The following is a 14,772-nucleotide window of genomic DNA, read 5'->3' on the forward strand; positions in this document are numbered from 1 at the left end:
TCTTCCCACCAGCCAGTTAACAGTCCATCTCGCTACCTTTTGCTCCTCTAGTCTAGCCTCAGAAATGTAGGAAAGATAGCCCTGGCTCCTAACATTGTCTGTGGTGTTGAGAAAAGTGATGCAGCATTTTATGACTGAATTTGAAATGATGATGTCATGACAGTCTGTCACCTGTGTCTCTGCTAGGAGATATTTGAGCATCATTCACAACTTGGCTTTGGCTTACTACCCCAAGATTTAGTTAAGGTTATTGTACGAAGTTCATTAAACTAGATCAACAGCTTAGATACCTGCTTAATTTGACTTATTTTAAAACTGGCATTTTTAATCTCACTGCTAGCACAACCAATCAGAAGCTCTGGGCTGCTGAACTGCAGAAGACTATATCAAGAGATTACAAGTATGTGCTGCTGGCTTCTGAGCAGTTGGTGGGTGTCTGCCTTTTTGTGTTCATCAGGCCCCAGCATGCTCCTTTTATCAGGTCAGTGAACACACAGCTGTGCCCAAGTTGGGTCACCTTCAGTTTGCTTTGTACTGCAAGCTGACATACAAGTGTACTAAGAAGCATATGGGACTCTAAAAGAGCTGTTCCATCTTCTGGGGAACTAGTTGCTGAAATGCTTTTATCTCAGTTCTTAAATGCCTCATCAGTTGCCAAAAAAGCTTGAAAAGCTGAAGTGTTATATTGTTACCTGCTCAGTAGCTGTTGGCATTTTTTCCAAAATAGCTCGGTGGCCTTAGTGCTGAAAGAACAATGTAGAAATGTTCTCTTACCAACATAATGTCATACTCAGACATACTTAAAGCTGTTCACTTCTGTGCCATTGTATTTGAAGGTTTAATAGTTGTTTAACTCTTTTTAGGGGTGTTGCTGTTGATACTGTAAAGACTGGCATGGGAGGAGCCACTGGTAACAAAGGTGCAGTAGCTATTCGAATGTTGTTTCATACATCCAGTCTTTGCTTTGTCTGCAGTCATTTTGCTGCAGGGCAATCACAAGTTAAAGAGAGAAATGAAGACTTCGTAGAAATAGCTCGCAAGCTCAGTTTTCCAATGGTAAGCAACAGTGTTCAAATTCCGTAACAAATGAGAAGTTAAACCCTTTTTGTTCCATCAGTGTGATCCAAAAGCTCCATTTATTTTTTTCCCCTTCCTAGATTCTTGTGGAAATCAAATTTCCTTGTGTTGGAGGTCAAATTTCCTACAATTTCTATTAAAATGGATGTCTACAGAAAGAATAGACCTTTCCAGTGCAATGACTGATAGAGATGTTGAGGCATGAATTCACTTGCATTAGGCATCAAGGATTTAGCACAGGAGAGAGACCTTATAGATTCCTGACATGCAGTAGAACTTTTGTAGGCACTGGAGTTAATCAACTATGGGAAAAAAAAATCCATGGGAAACAGCACTGTTTTCAGTACACAGGGATGATTTCTGCTGACTCATTTTAACTTCTTGTTTACTCATTTTTGTTGAGTTGGATTGTACAGTTTTGCACCATATTCTTGTAAAGCATTATCAAACACCAAGTAAATACTTGATAAATTTCAGTGCAACAAAATGCTTCCTTGAGACTTAAAGCTGTCTTAAATTTTGTAGTCAAACTGTCGTTTGTTAGTTTCTATGGCACTGTGCAGGAGTTTGACATCTTATTTTACAGGGTTTTTTTAACTTCTAAATTTGTCCCTATTGTTATGTTTCACTTTTTCTTGAACGTGCTGTATCCTTATGGTCCCCAGAAACAGTTTCCTAAATGCTGCTGTTTTAAATCTGCCAGCATATCTGCTTTGATTTACTTAAGGGCAATGTAAAAATCAAAACAAAGAGGCAAGTAAAAGTTCTCACTTTAAACCCTAGGCTTTGTTTAAACTAACAGAGCCCTTCTGTCTCTTCCTAGCCATGAAAATTGTACGTAACTGAAAAGTCTTCAATGAAATCTGAATCATAAAGCTCTTGATTTGCGGTTTTTCAGGGTATTGTGTCACAAGATCCCAGGGTAGTGTTTTGTTCTCCTTTGTAACCAATTTGTGACACATTCAGCAGTTGTCATCTTAGAGCAGACTTCCAAAACAGGAGTAGGAAGATGAAGACTTTTAGGATCCAATTCAGATGATTCATGTTTCTTTAGAAATGCAAAGTACATAAGAAAATGTTACTTCTTCTTTCATATTCTGTATGTGTGAATGCCATGCAGTTGGCTCTGTTTTTCTAACCACATGAAGACTGAATACTAACATGTATTTCAGTTGTCCTCATCAGCTAGAAATGATGCATATTCTACAGTTACAAACTGAACTTCTTCACCTGGAAGCAGTAAGTTTGTTACTTGATTGCTTTTGATTTCATTGTGTGCTTCTGTTTTACAGGGAAGAATGCTTTTTTCCCATGACTATATCTTTTGGTGTGGTGACTTTAATTATCGAATAGATATTCCAAATGAGGAGGTTAAGGACCTAATACGACAACAGAACTGGGATTCCCTTATAGCAGGAGACCAACTTATCAATCAGAAAAATTCTGGACAGGTATCTTAAAAGTGCTTAAGAATAGTTTATTTTTCTTTTTGGCTTTAGCAATTTTCTGTGGGGCTTCTGTGAATCTATATCCTCATCATGTTTTACTTATCACTCTTTTGTTCAGGTAGTGGTATGGAAGGGTGGGGCATAGCAACATTTAATAACTTATTCATAGTAACTGTCCTGAAAAGGCAGTGATACAAATACAGTGACTAGGTGTAGGAGTCAGGTTTTTCTCTCTCTCCTCAAAAAAAAGGAAGCTCTATCGTCTTTTTAGAACTTTGTGTTGGAGTTTACTAATTATAATATTTTTCTTCTTATCAGGTGCAACTATTTTAAAAAATATTTATAGAAATTCTTTTGCTAATGTTACTGTTTACTTTAAATGGCTGCAGTAATAGGTCTAATGCTGTTACTGTCATTCTGCTGGAAAAAGGAATAGTCCAAACAGTAGCCTTTTTACTTCCAAAGAAAAAGAGCACAGAATCATAGAATGGTTTGGATTGGAAAGGACCTTAAAGATCATCTAGTTCCAACCCCCCTGCCATCAGCAGGGACACCTTCTGCTAGACCAGGTTGCTCAAAGCCTCATCCAGCCTGGCCTTGAACACTTCCAGGGAGGGGGTATCTACAGCTCCCTTGGGCAACCTGTTCCAGTGTCTGACCACCCTCACTGGGAAGAACTTCTTCCTAATATCTAATCTAAACCTCCCCTCTTTCAGTTTAAACCCATTTCCCCTTGTTCTGTCATTAACTGCCCTTATGAAAAGTCCTTCCCCAGCTTTCTTGTAGCCCCTTCAGGTGCTGGAAGGCCGCTATAAGATCTCCCTGGAGCCTTCTCTTTTCCAGGCTGAACAGCCCCAACTCTCTCAGCCTGTCCTTGTAGGATAGGTGCTCCAGCCCTCGGGTCATCCTGGTGGCCTCCTCTGGACTTGTTCTAGCTGCTCCAGTTCTCTCTTGTGATGGGGGCCCCAGAACTGGACGCAGTATTCCAGGTGGGGCCTTACGAGAGCGGAGTAGAGGGGCAGAGCATGGAATAACAAAGTCTGAAGAAAGCTTCAGATTTTAGATTTTTAGGGTTTCTTGGAAGGCAACACATAGCAATTAAAGGAATATTTGTAATTAATCAGATTTTGTGTGAAAGTGCGTATTCTTTCTTCCTGGCTTTATGTGGGAATGCTGTAGTGATGAAAAGAGACACAGTCCTCTGTTGTTAGTTTTGTCTGCTTGTGAGCACTTGATCATAAGCAGTGTTTTTTCTCAATTAGATTTCTCTTCCATTTGTGCTGGTCTCTTGTGGACCAAAACAGGAGGAAAAACACTTGTTTGAATTTTTGGTGGGGGGTTTTTTGTTTGTTTTGGTTTGGTTTTTTAATAGCCCAGTTCCTAGGGAATAAGAGACTTATGTTCAAATGGGCAGGCAGCATGATTATCTGTTAATTAGACTAAAACAAGAGAGATGTAGAGGTTTTGGGGACACTTACAGCGGTTATAAAGCTGGAAAGATCTATGGAAACTACCAGAATATGAAAAAGACTCAAAATAATCTCCTGTCTGGGGAGAAGACGGGGGTAGTATTGCACCGATGGGGTAATATCCCATTATTTGGCAGTGGTTGGCAGGGCAGCAGGGGGTATCAGCTCAGTGAGGGTAGCTCCATGGTTACTGTGTGTGGCTGTTAACCGGTGTATCAGCTGTTCTAGAAAGGTGTTTACATAGCAACTTTCTTTGTAAAAAATAGGTGAAGAAATAATTACCAAAGGCAAAGAAATTAATAAGTTGTCTCAGAAGTTGCGGATCTCCTGACATTCTGACATTGATCTTCTGACATTGATTTTTAAATTGACTGGATTTCAGTTTATATTTCCAACAAGGAAAGCAGACTAACCTGTCATTTGATGCAGATTTTATAATCTAAGTTAGATTGATATTTTACAGCTCTCTAATGTGAAGTCAAACTGCCCATACAAGACTAAACTTAAGACTGGAGCTGGTTAGGTTCACTAAAGGGTTTTAGCTTAAGTCTAGTTTAAACACTTAAGGAGTGTGCAAATCTCCTGGCCTTCTAGGGTCTTGTGTCAGCTGGCTGTATCTGTTTGTGTTGCAAAGTACCTAACGTTTTCTTTTTATTCCTTTCAGTTGACTCTGTATCTCTAAATACCATACGTACTCTTGGCAGATAACTTCACATAGTATCTCTTTTTATTCTCTTTTCCTATTTCTAGACCTCTCTAATCTTCCAGTTCATATTGAATGCATTAAGGACTTTTTTTGTTTGTTTATTTGTTTGTGGTTTTTTTTCCTTAACTCCTATTTATTGGTGGGGCATCTTGTGTTATTTGGGGGAATGCTTTGCATGTTCAGATAGGTACATAAAGTATAAACCTTAATTCCCAACTTTTGCTGACATGTGAGCAACTAACCAACTAATTAAAGTGCTGTGAACAACATCTGTGTTCTAGATGACCTCAAATTCTGAATGACATTGGAGGAATGATAAGTTGCTCATGAGCCTAGGTTTAAAGATAAAAAAGTTGACATACTTCTGTTTAATGGTGATCTGTCTGGGTCACTATTTATTTAATGGCAAATGTAGAATGTTTTCAGCAGATAACATTTGGAGAAAGATTAATATTATCAAAAGACTTTTTTTTTTTTTGAGATGTGTATGTAGGTTTTCACTTCAGAAAAGAGAATTCTGATTAGTTTCAAGCTGTTTCCCATCTGTTTCTGTCTTCTGGCATGACATAACTACTTTGTTTCTTACAGATTTTTAGGGGATTTTTGGAAGGGAAAATAAATTTTGCTCCTACATACAAATATGATCTGTTTTCTGATGACTATGACACCAGTGAAAAATGTCGCACACCGGCATGGACAGATCGTATTCTTTGGAGAAGAAGAAAATGGCCTTTTGACCGATCAGGTTTGAGTGCTTCCTTAAAGTGTTTATAATATTCTTTTAACTGGCTTGTAGAATCCATTTAGTGACATTCACAGGGCTAGTGATTCTGAGCTTCTATCCCTGACTTTGTATGAGACAGCTTACAATAGCATCTGTAGTAAATACAGTGATGGTGAACAAGGGGGATCAAGGATTAGATATGAGTTAGTGGTGTTTCAGTAGTTCAAAAGGAAGTTCTGTTTTTTTTTTTCTGTAAAAGACTTGGCTTTTGTTTAATTTCTTTATTTTTTTACAAATTGCTTATTTTTTAAAAGCATATTATTGTAATCACTGTGTTTTTTCCCTTTTGTTTTCATTAATACTGAACGTAGCTGAAGACCTGGATCTTCTGAATGCTAGTTTTCATGATGACAGTAATGTTCCTTATACGTGGAATCCTGGAACTTTGTTGCACTATGGAAGAGCAGAGCTGAAAACATCTGATCATAGGTTTCAGTTTTATTTTATACATTAGTTCCTAATCATTGAAGATTTATTATTCATGTTACGTATTTTGTTGCTCAGATACTTTGCTTACAAGTTTTTCTCGTATATTTTTTCCCAAGGCCTGTGGTTGCATTGATCGACATTGACATATTTGAAATTGAAGCAGAAGAGAGACAAAAAGTTTACAAGGAAGTGATTGCAATGCAAGGACCACCTGATGGGACTGTAATGGTCTCCATCAGAAGTTCTTCAGCAGAAGAAAACTATTTTGATGATAACTTGATTGATGATCTTCTTCAAAAATTTGCAAGCTATGGTGAAGTTATACTTATAAGGTTAAAAAGACTTTTTACTTTTAATCTCTATTCCTCTTCATTGTTCTCACTTATTTCCTGAATAAAGTTACTTCCTTTGTATTTCAGTTATGATCTGCTTAATTTTTAACATTTAGATTTCAACTTTAATGACTTTACAGTTGAAAATTGGATACCTGTACGTGGTTCAGTTTTCAGACTTGATTTTTCCAGATACTTTTATTTTTGACGTAGAGTATCATCTTTGTCATAAATCAGTCAGAGTTAAAATTTGTTATTTATGTGATTTTATAAAAATTTTGTATTCTAAACTTAGGTTAGTAGTTTTAAATTAACTGAATATAAGAGGATCCCTGTAAATGTTGCAATTTCACCAGGCTGTTAATTGAACTATAAGTGCTGTGGTATTTTGTTTGGGTTTGGGGGTTTTTTTGTTCTGTTGTTTTTGGTTGTTTGGGGTTTTTTTTTCCACCCAGAAGACTAGGAGCGTAGTGTCAAGTCCATAGTGTGATGTAACATGGGATATCTAATACAAATATCTAACCTGTAGCCACACAATTACTTTTGAATGTATAACTGTAGTCACATAATTTTTAAGACAGTAGTTTCTCTGTATGCTATTTACCTGGTTCTCCTTTGCTTTTTATTTTTTTTTAATTGGAAGGATACATTCAGTTAAAGCTTATTAAAAGAAGTGAAACATTGAAGACTTTTAAGATAACAGGCTTCAAAAGTTAGTAGGTAGGATGAAGTATTTTAATTATTGTTTCCAATGGACTTTACAGGTTTGTGGAAGACAAGATGTGGGTAACATTTTTGGAAGGAAGCTCTGCTTTGAATGTTATGAATTTGAATGGTACTGAGGTAATGTAAAAATTACTTAACTTTTTGTATAGCAAGAGAAAATCCAGCTTTTTAAAGAATATTTGGGTGGGTTTGTCTGTTTTTAATTTCTGAAAATTTTTCATTAGACTGTTGCATCTAATCTTTTTTTGTTTACTTTTGATAGCCACATAGCATTATGCTGAGTTTCAAAAACCAGCTGAGAGAAGTAACAAACTTAATTTATTTTTAGGAGGAGGATTGATAGAGAAATGAAAATCCTATATTGAGGGACATTTTCATCAAACAAGGGATTTTTAATTTTTTTGTTTGTTTAATGATTTAAAAGCAAAGTATTTACCTTGAGTTTGTAGTATGAACCAGTTTATCATGTTTATGGCTGTCAATTATTTAAAATTCAGCACTTCTGTACTGCAGTCACTTTAAAAATGTCAAAATTTCAGCTCTCATTGACTTCTGTAGGGTCAGTATTTAATCTTTGTAAAAATTTTAATTTTCATGTTCAAATTTTTACTCATCTCTCTTCCTGTTAAAACTTAGATTCTGTAACGTGATGTTTACAGCTGGATCCTTAGAGTTCACTACAGTCCATGCAAGATAGCAGCTCAGTGTCATGTGCCAGTTTGCAGAATAAAGGCCTGCTGTTTTATCAGTCTCTAAAAATTACTTTATTAATGTAGTTTATAAGCAAGTCTGTTTTTCTTTACAAAGAGTAGCGTTTCTGTCGGAATAAAGAAACTAGAATTTTTCCTATTAGCTGAAAAAGAAAATCTTATGAGACAAGTTGAGAGAAGTTTGAAGAGGAGGCTGAGGGGAGACCTTATCGCTCTCTACAACTGCCTGAAGTGAGGTTGTAGAGAAGTGGGTGTTGGTCTCTTTTCCAGGGTAATGGGTGACAGAATGAGAGGAACTGGCTACAAGTTGCACCAGGGGAGGTTTAGGTTGGATATTAGGAAAAATTTATTCATAGAAAGGGTGGTCAAACATTGGAACAGGCTGCCCAGGAAAGTGGTGGAGTCATCATCCCTGCTGGTATTTAAAAGACAGGTAGATGAGGTGCTTAGGGACGTGGTTTATAGGTAGGATTGGTAGTGGTAGGTTAATGGTTGGACTCAAGGATCTTAAAGGTCTTTTCCAACCACTATGATTCTAAGTTGTTAGTTTTTCTTTAGAAAAATATTAAAAAGTTGTAGCTAACAGTTTAAACCACATAAATGTACTTAATTACCAAAATGAAGTTAAAAGCACAATTATTTTTGTGACATATCACTCTCGTTATGTAGTCACAGAAATTCTGAGCATCTTATTTGTGATACTTTCAGTAATTTTTGGTTTTTTGCTTTTTAATCTAGAACGCTGAATTTTAACGTTCCTACTCTTAACAATTTCTGTTTTGTGCATGCTTCTTTTGGCAATTCAGCTACTAGGAAGAATTATAAACATAAGCTTGAAAAATCCAGATTGGATCAGAAGTTTGGAAGATGAAATGAATCTAGAGAAGATTAATATTGGGCTGCCTTCATCAACAAGCTCCACTTTGCTTTGTGAAGATGCTGAGGTTACTGCAGACTATGATATGGAAGGTTTGTTGAAATAAAATATTCCTCATTTTGAAATTCTTGCAGACTTAAATAATGTGGTTAGTTTGATGCATATATCGATATTTTAACAAGTTTATGCCCATCTAAAACAGATAAATTAGAAATCCCATTATTTTCCACAGTATCTTGACAACTTGTTGAGCAGTGTCAGTTTGCACTGTGTCTCTAGGTTTTACTAATTTGCTGACATTCTCTTTATTCTTCTCACTTTATCCTGTGACCTGCCCTCTCAGGGTCACTTCATTCAGGCAACTTTTACTGTTCATGGAGACACCCTATAAGCGGGATATAAATTATTGAAGCTGGAACTTCTGTAGAACATTGTGTGTCGTTCATGTACTTGAAGAGAGAGAAGCCTAGAAGTTGTGGAAGAAAGAATTGCTATGGGCTTATTGGAGTGTGATGGGATAATTGTCTATTTCTGGCATTTTGAATATCAGCATAAAAATATTATAAATTGACAGTTTACTTTTCAAAGGCACATCAATGTTGAACTTTTTTTTTAAACATCATTCTACCTTTTCAAACAGAAGGTATTACAAACAGCAGATATCTTTGAAGAATAAGTGAAGCTTGCCATCTATTGCAAAACTGGAAAATAATTTTTGCAAAGGTTGTCTTTGTAAAGCTAATTTTTCCTTATATTAAGCAACATTACACTTACTGCCCTATTATAATTACCTATAATATATATGTAATATATATTTTGCATTTGGAGTATTTTTAATTTATGCTTTCTTCATGTGTGATTTTATGATGCAAGAATAATATTTTGGTTGTTGAGCTAATTCACTGGAACTTAAGGGCTTTTTGCATAAAATCCCATGCCCAGAATCAGTTCATAATTTTCCCACTTCTTAAAATAAGTAACTATTGTTACCTTTATTTTACATGCTTTTTCTTTTTTGGATTGTGGTTTGTTATTTAGGAGACATAGATGATTATAGTGCTGAAGTAGAAGAAATCCTTCCTCAGCATCTACAGCCAACTTCCAGCTCTGGTCTTGGAACCTCTCCAAGCTCTTCGCCGCGCTCCAGTCCCTGTCAATCCCCTACGCTGTCAGATGGACCTACGCTCCCAGTGAGACCGAGCCGAGCACCAGCAAAAACACCCGGACCACCTGTTTCCACCCACAGTGTGTATTACATTGCTCAACTGCCTCTATTACTACTATGCAGTCTCACAGCTGTATGGTCCAGTGGTAGAATACTAGCTTATAGATTATTTTTAATAGAGTTTTTAGATTAATATAGAAGTCTATTCTTGTTGTTACCTAGCATTTTACACGTAAGTGGCCTTGGGCAACCCACCTCATTCTGCTTGAGAGAGTCCAGCACAGAGCCACCAAGATGATGAAGGGAGTGGAGCATCTCCCTTATGAGGAAAGGCTGAGGGAGCTGGGTCTCTTTAGCTTGGAGAAGAGGAGACTGAGGGTTGACCTCATTAATGTTTATAAATATGTTAAGGGTGAATGTCAGAAGGATGGAGCCAGGCTCTTCTCAGTGATGCCCAATGGTAGGACAAGGGGCAATGGGTGTAAGCTGGAACACAGGAGGTTCCGCTTAAACTTGAGAAGAAACTTCTTTACAGTGAGGGTGACAGAGCAGTGGAACAGGCTGCCCAGGGAGGTTGTGGAGCCTCCTTCTCTGGAGACATTCAAAACCCACCTGGACGCCTTCCTGTGTGATCTCATTCAGGTTCCTGCTCTGGCAGGGGGATTGGACTAGATGATCTTCTGAGGTCCCTTCCAATCCCTGACATTCTGTGATTCTGTGATTCTTTGTGTCTTGGTTTTCCTAATGGGCAGTGCAAGAGCTTTGTTTCCTGAGTCTCATTTAATACACTGTCCACTGGTCTGCGCTGATGCAAACTACCCAACTTGCATCATGAAACAGACATCTCAAAAAGTGATGTGGTTAATAGGCTTTCTAAATTGATTGGTATGAAACCTCTGTTCAAAAATTCTGTTGCAATGTGTCAGTGTAATCCTAGCTCACTTTAGTCATACTCTTCAAATACAACCCGTTTCAATTAGTGCTCCTATCAGCTGTAATATGTAAATTGTAATCAGTAGATTTGTAAATTGGGTGTATAATAGGAAGCTTCTGATTAAACACAACTTAATTTTAGTGACAAAGTGAACATTTAGAATTAGTGTTTGGAATGGCTTCTAGAACAGTTTATTTCAATGTAATTTGGAGTAACTTTACAAAGACTGCTAGAATGTCTTTAGAGTTCCTCTTGTAACATTTTTTTCCAGAGCACTTGATTCACAGGTAAGGGTCAAAATCAACATTTGGAACTCTGCAGTTTGTAAGAGTGTTCAGGATTCCATGGAAAGCATATACTGATTAAAATGTGTGAGACAAGAATCTTGGTTTAGGAAATGTGCTTCTTTTCTCCATTGGTTTATTCCTCTTGTTTTCCCTCCCAAAAATTCTGTATCATTTCCAGGGCTGAGGACTGACTGTCCTCTCTGTGAAAATAACTTGCTCTTAGAAAAGCTTTACTGTGGTTAGAATGTACAAGTCACAAATTTTTGCATTGTTTTCTGTCATGTTCTTCAGCTGAATTTCAGCTTGGTACCCAGCAGAAAGAGTCTTCTCAGAGCTTGGAGCCTAAACGTCCTCCACCACCTCGCCCCGTTGCTCCTCCTGCACGCCCCACTCCACCACAGAGGCCTCCTCCACCATCAGGTAATGCAGTGAGGTATATCATGTGGTCAGGAGTATTTTGTTTCAAGTCTGTGAGGTGAACTTTGAAGTCCACACCCAAACTACCTGTTATATTGTTAGTTTGGGGCTCAGTGTAACATACCTTTTTTCACTAAAATGTTTAGCTGGTACATTTAATAGCAATAACAGCATGGGACGTAACAGCATTTTTCAATACTATTTAAATATTAGTGTCTTTGCTTAGTGAATAAGTTTTAAAAGTTTTTTATAAACTTATTTTCACAGTTTAAAAATGTGGGCTTCCTACAGCAGTGTTTACTCAACATTTTTTATTTTCATAACATCTTCATTTTTAAAATAAATTTCAAATGGTAATTTGTTGATTTATATTCCTTTAATTTTGGCATCGGTATGTATGCATTTTATCATAGCCAAGTTTTTAATGTAGAGTTCATCTGGATCATCTGAAAATGTAAACAATTGAGCACTAAGAGAAACTGGATGTTCAGAAGCATATGGGCAACATAGTTAATAACAAACTGACCCTTGTCATTTTTAACTTTCTCATTCTTTTTCTTCCCTCTTACTGTACTGATATTTTTCATTATTGCTGCATTCATTTCTTAAATACTGTAAGGCGGTAGGAGTCCTGCACCTGCTAGAAAAGAATTTGGAGGTAATGATTTTAATTGTTTTCAAATATGGCTACGTAGCAAAACTACTATGGCGGTCTGTTGTGACAATACTTAATATGATGATGTCCAGAGGTATAAAAATGGGTAATTCTTGAATGTCAGAGTAATTTCTGTGACAGGGTTTGTATCCCCCTCTGAATTCCATTTGACTTCTTAGAGAAAAAATGTTTCTCTAGAAGTTGGTACATTATAGTCAAAAAGATTAGAAGTTGTTCCAGGTTTTTATTACTTTATCCTGCTCAAAATATGCCCAGCTAACTTTTCTGTGAAAGTGGAAGCTTGTCTTTAGTTGTGAAGAGGCTAGCTTTTTTCCCTCACGGTCCACGACAAGGAGCATTTAAACTGAAAGAGGGCAGGTTTAGATTAGATATTAGGAAGAAGTTCTTCACTGTGAGGGGTGGTCAGACACTGGAACAGGTTGCCCAGAGAAGCTGTGGCTGCCCCCTCCCTGGAAGTGTTCAAGGCCAGGCTGGATGAGGCTTTGAGCAACCTGGTCTAGTGGAAGGTGTCCCTGCTGATGGCAGGGGAGTTGGAACTGGATGATCTTTAAGGTCCCTTCCAACCCAAACCATTCCATGATTCTATGATTCCATGAAAATGGATTGTGATTGTAGCTACTTGCAGTGATTATCCATTAATTAATTGTTCAAGTTGAAACTACTGCTGGTCTGGCCCAATTTCCCCCAGATGATCACCAGTTAACAGAGAGCTCTAAACCTCTGAGCTATATTTGTCTCTAAGCTGAACACTGACATATGGGTTATTTATTTTCTGTTTCAAAGCCTGAAATATGGCCCTAAGCCCTTCCTAGAGACATGAAGCATCCTCCCTTGTTCCTGGAACTAGCCTCTACTTCAGAAACACAAACCTAGCAAAGGATTTCATTCAGTTACTTTGAAGGCACTCGAGAGCTACAGGTCTTTACAAAGTAACAAAATCCTGAAATAATTCTCCTCTAATCCCTTCCCTTTTGGTAATGCCGAGGCCCTTACCAGCCCTTCAGGCTAGTTTTAGTTTTTTCCAGCCTGATCTGGTTTTGCATGTAATAACAACTCACACATTCTCAGAATTGCTTCTTCTTGAAACTAATCTTTGTCCTTTGCAGGCTTCATAGTTGAGCTGTCCTGCTTGGACTTAAATCAGCTCGTTAATACATGGGATAGAGTGAGAATAGTTAGTGGCTCTGAAATACTTTCTTAATGGCTTTTCAGACACTGACACTCAGTTGGTAGGAAAGAGAGGAGGTTTTTTTAGAAAATAATATAAAAGTTTGGAGCAATCTCAGAAAATATGTAAACTATTTTACATAGGGTGCAAATATCATCTAACTTATTCTGATGTCAGGTGGAGATGTGCATGGCTCTTAGGTACAGCTGAGGGGTGGAGGTTATTATGCCTTTGGCATAATATTTTGAATAAGTTAAAATGCCTAAGTTTTAGAAAATAGCCACTTTATACATAACATGCACCATATGTGAAATTTAATTAATTGTACTACTTTAGTCCTATGTCGTTTTATGTGCCCTGACACAATCCTGTTTGCCTAGTTTGTCTCAATTGTGCAAAGACTAGCATTTTTTTTTGCCCTCTTTCATAACATAGCTTTCCATAAAGAATCTTAACTTGCATAAAACTTGCTTTTTATGCAGTCTTTTAAAAGAGATTGTAGCATATTTTTTCGTATATTATTCTGACCTAAAGCTCATCCCACTTTTTCTGTCCTCTTCATTTTCCAATCCTGGTGTACATTTATAAGGCATAATGCTTTGCTTTTCAGTGGTACTTCAGCTCAGCTCGGAGCAAGCTAACGCAGGACTGGAAGCAGTATAAATGTTCTAGTGCGTTAATTGGGGAAATGGCATCTCTTTATCTTACCTGGAATCAAGGCTCCTAAAGCACTGTGAAAATATCCCTGTGTACTGTATAAGTGTATTGAACTCTATTTTTAGACTTCTGTAGCACATGCAAAGTGTCATTGGTCATGTTGTTAAAATGTTGTGCATTTTAAAACTTACTTTTTTTTTTCTTCTCATGTGTTTTACCAATTTTTTCTGAGTGCTTCACTCCTTTCAGTGCCTTCTAATGGCTCCATATGCTTTGAAGATGAGAGCAGGATTTGGGCATCTAATTTTTTTTTTTTTTAGTTTGGTCATATTTTAGATCAGAAGTAACTCAGAATTCTAGGAAACAAGGCTATGTACTCATTGCAGAGGCTTGCAAAGTGTAGATTTTGTGCCTGCTACTATGAAAGATTTCTACTGAGGATTTTATAAGCTCTCAGTTGTTCATAGTTAAAAATTAAAATGTGGCACTCTGCTTACTTTTTAATACATTACAGAATAAATTCTTACAGAGCATTAAAAATTATTAAGGCTGCTAATTTTCAATTGTTTGAAGTTAAAAGAGGTTTGGGTTTTTTCCTTTAATAATATTAGTCAGACTGGTGGTTTGGGTGGATTTACCCTTTTTGCTTGCAGCTTGCAGCCAAACCCAGCCTGCTCTCTCACCCTCCGCCCCCCCATAGGGAGTAGGGGGGAGAATTGGAAAGAAAAGGGCAAGGAAACTCACTGTTTGAGATACATACTATTTACTAATTAAAATGATAATGATAACAACACTAATAACAGAATATACAAATGGGTGACGCACAGTGCAGTTACTCACCACCCACTGACCAGTGCCCAGCCTGTGCCAGCCAGTGATCCCGGAGCAGAGCCAGTCCTGACACTGAAAC

At 37.3% G+C, this 14,772-nt stretch overlaps 1 protein-coding gene across 1 annotated transcript in view; it reads left to right on the plus strand.

Moving 5' to 3' along the window:
* Positions 1 to 273: 273 nt before the first annotated feature.
* The window catches only part of LOC104532610 (synaptojanin-1), a gene marked incomplete at its 5' end in the record, with an annotated part of 29,279 nt that continues 14,780 nt past the window's right edge, over positions 274 to 14,772 (plus strand). Inside the window, 11 exons of the mRNA XM_029087444.1 lie at positions 274 to 481; positions 864 to 1,056; positions 2,370 to 2,528; positions 5,289 to 5,445; positions 5,796 to 5,913; positions 6,030 to 6,245; positions 7,010 to 7,088; positions 8,488 to 8,650; positions 9,597 to 9,803; positions 11,236 to 11,364; positions 11,981 to 12,019. Of these exons, the coding sequence (XP_028943277.1) occupies positions 274 to 481; positions 864 to 1,056; positions 2,370 to 2,528; positions 5,289 to 5,445; positions 5,796 to 5,913; positions 6,030 to 6,245; positions 7,010 to 7,088; positions 8,488 to 8,650; positions 9,597 to 9,803; positions 11,236 to 11,364; positions 11,981 to 12,019 (1,668 nt within the window). The remainder of the gene's footprint in view (positions 482 to 863; positions 1,057 to 2,369; positions 2,529 to 5,288; positions 5,446 to 5,795; positions 5,914 to 6,029; positions 6,246 to 7,009; positions 7,089 to 8,487; positions 8,651 to 9,596; positions 9,804 to 11,235; positions 11,365 to 11,980; positions 12,020 to 14,772) is intronic.

This window comes from Antrostomus carolinensis, unplaced genomic scaffold (genome assembly GCF_000700745.2).
Source record: "Antrostomus carolinensis isolate BGI_N321 unplaced genomic scaffold, ASM70074v2 scaffold19681, whole genome shotgun sequence".
NCBI lineage: Eukaryota > Metazoa > Chordata > Aves > Caprimulgiformes > Caprimulgidae > Antrostomus > Antrostomus carolinensis.